At 45.1% G+C, this 9,138-nt stretch overlaps 1 protein-coding gene across 1 annotated transcript; it reads left to right on the top strand.

Moving 5' to 3' along the window:
• The first annotated feature begins 4,227 nt into the window (after positions 1-4,227).
• Positions 4,228-6,279, top strand: LOC133889851 (uncharacterized). Its single transcript, XM_062330332.1, has 4 exons — positions 4,228-4,497; positions 5,184-5,372; positions 5,681-5,777; positions 5,882-6,279. The coding sequence occupies exons 1-4, from the start codon at positions 4,450-4,452 to the stop codon at positions 6,136-6,138; spliced, it is 591 nt and encodes a 196-aa protein (XP_062186316.1). The 5' UTR covers positions 4,228-4,449; the 3' UTR covers positions 6,139-6,279.
• Positions 6,280-9,138: the final 2,859 nt, after the last annotated feature.

Raw genomic sequence — 9,138 nt, 5'->3', positions numbered from 1 at the left:
CTGGAGGCGTGCCATGGAGGATGAACTGGGCACGATCCAGAGCAATAGCACCTGGGGTTTGCTGCGCTCCCGCCTGGACACAAGCCCATTGGCTTCAAATGGGTATTTAAGGTAAAGAAAGATCCTGGTGGTAACATTGTGAAGCATAAAGCCAGGCTGGTCGTGAAGGGATATGTGCAGTGACAGGGGGTGGACTTCGACGAGGTTTTTGTACCGGTGGCGCGCATGGAGACGGTGCGCATGCTGCTGGCGCCCGCCGCGCACTCCGGGTGGCAAGTGCACCATATGGATATCAAATCGGCGTTTTTGAATGGCGATCTCGTCGAAGAGGTGTACGTGCACCAACCGCCCGGTTTCATCGACTCCGACCACGAGCAGCAGGTACTCAGGCTGCTCAAGGCGCTCTATGGGCTGCGGCAGGCGCCGCGCGCATGAAACGCAAAGTTGGACGCTTCGCTCACCACTCTCGGTTTCGAGCGGAGCCCTCTGGAGCATGCCGTGTACAGGAGGTCGACTGAAGCAGGCGCCTTGCTGGTCGGCGTCTACGTAGATGATCTTGTCATCACCGGCACGGACGTCAAGGACATCGTGAGCTTCAAGGAGCAGATGCAACACCTGTTTGATATGAGCGATCTCGGCTTGCTGAGTTACTACTTGGGCATCGAGGTCAAGCAGCGTGATGGCATGATTACGCTGTGCCAGAGCACCTATGCAGAGAAGGTGCTGGAGCAAGCCGACATGGGGAACTGCAACCCGTGCAATACGCCGATGGAGCACCGGCTGCAGCTGATCAAGAACAGCGTCGGCAGCGCTGTCGACGCCACCAAGTACCGGAGTGTTATGGGGAGCCTATGCTACCTCTGTAACACTAGGCCGGACATCACCCATGCCGTCGGCATCGTCAGCCGGCATATGGAGTCGCCGGGAGCGCCGCACTGGGCGGCGGTGAAACAAATCCTACGCTATGTCCAAGGGACCTCTGGATATGGATGCTGCTATAAGAGAGCCACAGAGGAGGTTGCGCTGGTTGGATACAGTGATAGCAACCTCGCCGGCGACGTCAACGACCACAAAAGCACCACTGGAGTGGTGTTCTTCCTCAACAACAGCCCGATCACATGGACATCGCACAAACAGAAGGTCGTTGCTCTCTCCTCGTGTGAAGCAGAATACATGGCAGCGGCAACCGCAGCTTGCCAAGGCATCTGGCTGAGTCTTCTCTACGGAGAGCTCGCTGGGTGCGATCCCATGATGGTGAAGCTGCTCGTCGACAACAAATTAGCAATCGCGCTGAGTAAAAATCCGGTGCACCACGACTGCAGTAAGCACATTGATATACGCTATCATTTTATTCATGAGTGCATTGAAGATGGCAAGGTGCAGGTCGATCACATTGGAACTGACGGACAGCTTGCTGATCTCCTCACAAAAGCACTGGGACGTGTCAAGTTCATTGAGCTGCGGCGGAGTCTTGGTGTCGTTGAAGTGAAGAGATCCTAGGCAACAGGATTAGGGGGTGATTTGTTGAAGTTTGTAATCCTGTCGCATTTATCTCGTAGGTTTATTTCCAGAAAAATAAAACCGGTTCATGCAGCGTGAGCTTGTTCACGACTTGGCCGGATCAGTAGCTAGTTAGGTATGCATGCCGTTGCGTTCAGCTCGTGGGATGGCACGAGTACCGGCTGTAACGGCATAGCCTTGGGCATGGTCAAGGGACGTGGGATGGCACGTCCGCATAGCTTGGTCATGGCGCAAGTTTAGGATCGTTCGGTTAGTCAGTTGAGCTAATGAGCTGTTTAAATAAAGAAGAGAACAGAACAGAAAAGCTGTAACGTATTTGCGCAGCGCCAAAATCCTGAGTGTTCACTGAGTCTTCTTCCTGTTCCTGCTACAACAATATGTGCAGTTCAAATCATATATTTCGTGATGACTTAATAAAACATACCCTCGCAAGAATGTCAGATGTATTTGTCAAACTACCCCAAATTATATTACAACCTATACTGATTACTGAATGATTCTTGACCAACCTATACTGATTACTGAGTGAAGGTGAGGAATAGCCTAGGATGGATTTGTCTGCTTGAATTCGCTGCAGCTACGTCGTTGATGTGTGATCTGTATGCACCATTTACTGGAGAGGATGGATACCCTACAGCCAATGGCACTGGAGATGAAATGGTCACGCGCATAGTTACGTATGTGTTTGGGGCTTCGGGCAACTCATGCCTTCCAGATGTAGCTGTGTATAGCCTGCTGTCTCCTTTTGTCCTGGATTGTCTTTGCCCAGCGTGGAAGGGGAAGAGTCGAAGCACAAACTCAAGCTTTGCATCTCTGCGATTACTAGAAATGGTTTGAGTCGCAAGGTCGTTATTTTGTAAGGGCCTGTAAACGCCATTTTGTCGCAAGATCCATATTATAGCTCTTACAAGAAACTGTATGTTTGGGCGTTCTTCCTGTGATGGCATGCGTGATGATCCCGGCCAACCCTCATGTTCAAGTGAATGCTAGGCAACCATACCTTATAAGTGCCTGAATTCTTTAAAGAATGTTTACTACTATTATTCTGAGGCCGGCCTCCACAAGTCAATCTCGTGGCCAGTCTCACCGTCTACCACGTGTCAGCACATGGGTCATCTTCTTTCTCTCTCCCCTCTTCCTCCCTAACGCCATGGCACCCCAACGCCACCTATTTGTCCTCTGCCGCATGAACCCACCCTACTACAGTGCTATGGGGACCTCGTGAAGCTGCCACCACTGCATCTGTTGCTGATGGCCGACCACGAACACTCCACCTCGCCACACTACCCTCCTCTCTCCACCTCTGATTTAATCCTACCCTCCCCAGATCATAGTGAATCCTTGCCCCCGCCGTCGACCCCACCGACTAGCGGTCCTCCACCACCCATCCGGTGGAGCCTCCGCTGCCTTGCATAGCCACCCCGCTTCCTGCCACCACTACAAGGTGGCTCACTATCTGCGACCATCTCTCTAGAGCTTGCCAGCCAAAGGATCCCATTCGAACCCCTAATCCTAACCAAATAATGGTAGTGCTCAACATCGCCAACTTTCAGCCAGGAGGAGAGAGATGCAACTTCGTATGCTCTTGCACACGCACAATCTATCTCGATCATCTACCCTCTTGTATGAATTTCAATGCAAATGAACAATCCTGATAAGCCATGCGCCCTCGTGCCATAATAGAATTTTCCCCTCAACGAGGAGCCATCCGGTGTCACCACGTGTCACTCACAGGCAGTCGGGTGCACGGCAGGGGAGGGACATGTGTCACCCAAAGAGGGTGTCCGCCATTTGCCATACTAGACGTTAATAGGGGTGGAAATGGATGGCTGTGTATCCGAATTATCCGATATCCGTATCTGTTAAAACACGAATATTGATATCCGTATTCGTATTTGTTTCTGAAATGGATACTAAAATGGATACATCCGAATTCGTTTTCGAGATTTAGATTCAAATGTGGATATCCGAATTCGAGATATATTCGATTCGTATCCGTATCCGCCAACCAGGGAACCAAATTTTGCTAAAGTTTTAAAAATTTTAGAGGTAAGCGAAATTTTGGCCCAATCAAATTGGAACAAATTTTAGTCAGATTTGATCAAATTTCAGTCAAATTTGATCAAATTCAAGTCAAATTTGGCCAAAAGTTTAAATTTTTGACATGAATTTCTAACCAAATTTCTAAAATTCTATCCCAATCAAATTAGAACAAATTTAGTCAATTTTTACCAAATTTCATTCAAATTTTATCAAAAATTTAAATTCCAAACATGAATTTCGAAGATTGAGTAGATATCCGAATGCGAATTCGAATTCGGACTATCCATTTTGTATTTGCATTCGAAGTATCTGGATCCGTATTCGTATTCAAATTAAAATATGATAAATCGTACTATCCAAATTTAATTCCATACGTATTCGATCCGTTTCCACCCCTAGACGTTAACCTCTAATTAGAGTTAGGATTTATCGGATTCCTGAAGACTCATGGGCCGGGAGGTCAATGAAGAGGAAGGCCTGTTAAGAAGGCTCGGCCCAACAAACCGTGCCCATCAAATGCTCGACTGAATCGCCAAACCAAACCACCAGCTTCCACAAAAGACAATCCTAAGCTCGCCGTCGACCCCCCCCCCCCCCTCTCTGGCCTTGGCCGGTCGTCGCGGCTCCGGTCCTAAGCTCGCCGTCGACCCCCCCCCCCCCCCCCTCTCTGGCCTTGGCCGGTCGTCGCGGCTCCGGTCCACCCCCCTGGTGCCTCAGTGGCCGATCCCCTCGGCTGTCGCGTGAGGAGGTCTGCGTCTGCCCGACCTGTGCGTCCGCCCCCAACACCGATCCCGCCTCGCCTGGCCCCACGTGCGCACGGTCGCTCCCGCATTTCGCTACGCACGCTCGCTGCATCCGCTGACGCATCGCCCGTCCCCGTCGCCGATGCGGCCGACGCCGACCCCGATCCCTCCAGATTCGGGAGACGAGAGGGTGAGTGCGCCATCAGCCCCAACACCTCCATCCCCATCCGCCTCACACCTCCGCCGCTCGCCGCTGTCTTCCCCTCCCACTGCTCCCCCGCACACAGCCGCCGCTCGCTGCTGCCTTCCCCTCTATGTATTTAATTTTGATGTATTAGACGTGTTGGTACATATTGTATGTTGATCTGTGTAGAGCGATTACGAGGTTTCTGTCCAAGTTTCTGGCACCAAGGGAAATGTCTTTGCTTCCATGCGGATTAATACCTGAAGGTGCAATTGGATAGACTCATAGACATTGAGCAATTATCTCTGCTACTTTTAGTTTATTCGTGTTCGATCCAGCCGATTCAGTATATACTTCACTATGCATTTTATTTACAACATTTGAGCCATTATCACAGATGTAAACTTGTGCTAAGAATTGTAGGTCAACTTGTACCAGCATTGAAGTTCTTCATTTTTTTCCAGTTTTTTTCCTTGGTAGACAGTTTGACTAATTATGCAAGAAAATCGTTGGCCATTTCATGCTCATCAGTTGGACTAACATTTGTGGAATGTTGAACCTTCAATTTCTTCTAACTACTCCATTTGCATATCAAATAAACTGCTTGCCTTCTTTGAGGCTTAGCACCATGAGATCATATTGATTTCCTTGTAGGTGCTATGTTGCATGCTAACATATACACTTTTTAACAGAGTTCATTGTGTACTTTGAGAGAAATGGGAGGTAGAGAAAGGTGTATGGTGTTTGTCACCGTAGGGACTACATGTTTCGATGCTCTTGTCAAGGCAGTAGATTCTGAAGAAGTGAAAGAAGCATTACTGCAGAAGGGATACACTCATCTTCTGATTCAAATGGGCAAAGGGACATACATCCCATCCAAGGTAACAGTTCCTCTCTGTACTCTTGATAAGTTCTGCGGATCTAAGGAGTACTGATCAACTGTATCAGTTGAGTTGAGATTAGAGATCTTGTAGTTGGTACCCTAGATGGTATATTGTTCTTACATTTTGTGTTTGTACAATTCATATATTTATTTTTCAGTAGTGGTTTCATGAAGGCAGGATGAAGGTTTGGTGTATGTTCTTCTTGACAAATTTGTTACTCTAGGCTCAGAAGTCTTGACAAATTGTTCTTTTAGTCCTAACTTTGTGAAAAAGTAATGAATTTCATTTGTTCTTATTGAATTCAGGTCTCAGGAAATTCAACTCTTCAAGTTGATTATTTGACCTTTTCACCAAGCATTGCTGACTACATAAGAGAAGCATCCTTAGTCATCAGTCATGCAGGTAATGGTCAAGTAGTACAATGGTAGCACTTGAAGCAGATGTATTATTTGATTGTGAATTCTTAACCTATATATATTGGTTGGTAACAAGCTTTATTCTGTTAGGTTCCGGAAGCATATTTGAGACACTACGACTCAGCAAACCTCTTATTGTTGTCGTGAATGAAGATCTTATGGATAATCACCAGAGCGAGTTAGCGGAGGAACTAGCTGACAGGAAGCACCTTTTGTGTGCCCGTCCACAAACACTGCAAGAGACTATCGAGGCGATGGACCTGAATACTCTCCTACCTTACATCCCAGGAGATGCCAAGCAAGTTGCCACACTGATCAACAAATTTCTCGGCTTCCCCGTCGACTGATTGTCTTCATTCTTGTTCACTCTTTTTGAAAAACAGAGAGATCAGAAATGCTAGTAATGAAGCATACACACGAACAGCGGTTATACAGGAAAATGTCACCACTAAGCCAAGGGCATTGAACAGCATATTGTTTCCATCCAATCATGCAATGCGGAAATGAAGTGACCAAAGAACTAGTATGATGTTTAGCGTGAGAAACCATTTAGGAGAAGAATTTTTTTAAATAATATTAATTTATTGGAAAAATGTAAAATAATAGCTAAATTCAAAAAATTGCAAAAATAGATACATATCAGTACGTGAAATACCGACAGGATATGTCGGTATTCTAGGCACATGTCGACATTTTGCGTATCGACGGGCATCCAGGTAGACACCGACAAGAATGTCGCGATAGTGGATAGCCGATAGGTCTGTCGGCGCTTTATTTGCCGATAACCTGATAACTATCTTTTTTAATTGATTTTTATTAATAATTAGGACAATATAATGTATTTATTGAAAGGTTTTTATTAATAATGAGGATAATATCATATATTTAATGAGGCACTGTCAGAACTCAATGTGGATCATATCAAAGAAGTTAAAAGAGTTGTCCAAATAGCATCACAGATTGATTCATTTTTTGTTAATATTGATTCGATGTATTTTTGTTGACATTTCTTTATTTAGTTGATGTAAAATTGTGTGACTAATTTTTTTTAGTGAAGTAGCGTTAGAAGGATATAAAATTTAAATTTTTAAATAATAGTAGTTGTGAAGCACAATTATTATAGTACCCGACGCGAAGGTTACATATGTTAGTAAATATTACATGGGATATATGGTTTATCTTCATCTCGAAGACGTGTTGACGGTTATCAACAATATGAACTTTGTGTGATTGATCATTTTCGCTCTTTTCTTTTATGTAAAACGTTATCTTCGCCGTTGTAGTGAAAATAGCACTATTAGGTCATAATTTTGATTTTGTTGATTAATGATAACATAGTCATTGGGACTAATATGTTTGTCAAAAATATATGTTAGTAAGTCTTATGGATATAATACATTAAAAAGTTATCATAGTCAGGATAAAGTTTGATTGAATTCGAGAAGTTCCAGGAGAATTGACCTCACCGGATAGTCCGGTGCTGTGTGTGTTGAACTCACTGGAATATTTCTGACGAAGTGGGGAAGGCTGAGGATCTCACCGTATAGTCCAGTGATCTGCACTGGGTAACACTAGAGTATTTCTTGCTGAGAAAGGATCAAGGAGTGATCCTAGCTTGTACCAAGTGGTACGTCGGCGCCTTGGAATCTTGGTGACTCACCGACATCTTGGAGCTTGATGGCTCAAGTTTGTGGACTCTTCAACTTAGTGTGGAGCTATGGCAAGACACGTCTACAGGGATACAGAGACTCCTGTCTTAGTAGCTCAAGCTCTAAAGTGATCACGGCGGCAAGTGCCGAAAGAGAGGCTAGTGATGAGACCTTGCCTTGGTGGTTTGGTGGCTCATCGTGCTTGATACCTTGTCTTGGTGACTTGGTAGCTCCAGAGTCATGATCGAAAGAGACTTGACGACTAAGAGTGTATCTTTTGCGGAGCTCTAACGTGGATTAGGGGTGACATTTATGCCATCGATACCACGGGATAAAAATCTCATGTACCGAGTTTGTCTCTCTATCCTTATTTACGTTTTCACATTTACATACTTACAATTTACCTTGCTAGAGTAGGTAGAGTAGACACACTGTAACGAAAATGGCCATATTATGCCATAATTATTATTTTGGTGATTAATGACAACATAGTCATTGGGATTAACATGTTTGTCAAGAATATATGTTAGTATGTCTCATGGATATAATACATAAAGAAGTTATCACAGCTGGAACAAAGTTTGGTTGAATTGGAGAAGTCCTAAGAGATTTGCTCTCACCGGATGGTTTAGTATACTAAAAGCTATAATCACTGGAGTATTCTCAGTAGAGGAGAAAGAAGGCACCGCATAGTACAATATTAAGACTCGTGTGCTCACCGGAGTGTTTATGCTCAAAAGGCAAAATGGAACAATCCATCAGATGGTCGGATGATCTCATCGGAGCATTCCTACCACAGAGGATGCAGCTATTGAAGAAGAAGGATGAAGTCACCGAATAGTCTTGTGATCACAGAGATAGTTGCACCGAAACATTTTCAGGGAAAGAAGAGAATGTTTAACTCACCGGATGGTTTAGTGTGAATGGAATGAACACCAGATGAATGCACCGGAGCATTCTACACAGAGAGGCTACAAAGGCGTGGTTTGACTCAGGATAACTCACTGGATGGTTCGGTGATGAAGAGATGCATATCAGAGGCTTCACCGGAGCAATTTACACAAAGAAGATGTAAAGGATCAAATGGCTCAAGATAAACTCACCGGAAGGTTCGGTGATGGATTTAAGTATACACTGGAGAATCTGGTGTTTAGAAGAAGTTTGAGTGGAGTTCCAACAGCTAGTATCCACTGATGTACACACTGAATGGTCTGGTGCTTATACTATTGTTGTCACCGGATCATTCGGAGTTCATAGTAAAGTTGAGTCGTTGGAGCAACGGCTAGTTCATGAGCTTAAGACTATAAATACCCTCCACTCAGTCATTTGAAGGTGTGGTATACTACTGGAGTCATAAGAAGTTCATGCACACATGAGAAGACATCCAAGCCACTAAAGTGCTTAAAGTGATCATTCAAGGCAATTAAGCACACCATTAGAGAATAATTAGTGCTTATAGGCCTAGAGAGTATGTTGCTAGGTGATTGCTGCATAAAGATTGGATCAAGGAGTGATCTAAGTTTGTACCTCTTGGTACACCAACATCTTGGAGTCTTGGTGACTCGCTAGCAAGCTTGTTGATCCTCCGACTTAGTCTTCAGCGGCAGTAAGGCCCTTGTCTTTGTGGCTCAAACTTCGAAGTGATTACGACGGCAAGGGATCGGAAGAGAGGCTTATGATGAGGTCTTGCCTTGGTGG

The sequence above is a fragment of the Phragmites australis genome, chromosome 13 (assembly GCF_958298935.1).
Source record: "Phragmites australis chromosome 13, lpPhrAust1.1, whole genome shotgun sequence".
Lineage (NCBI taxonomy): Eukaryota > Viridiplantae > Streptophyta > Magnoliopsida > Poales > Poaceae > Phragmites > Phragmites australis.
This window is presented reverse-complemented; position numbering and strand designations above follow the sequence as displayed.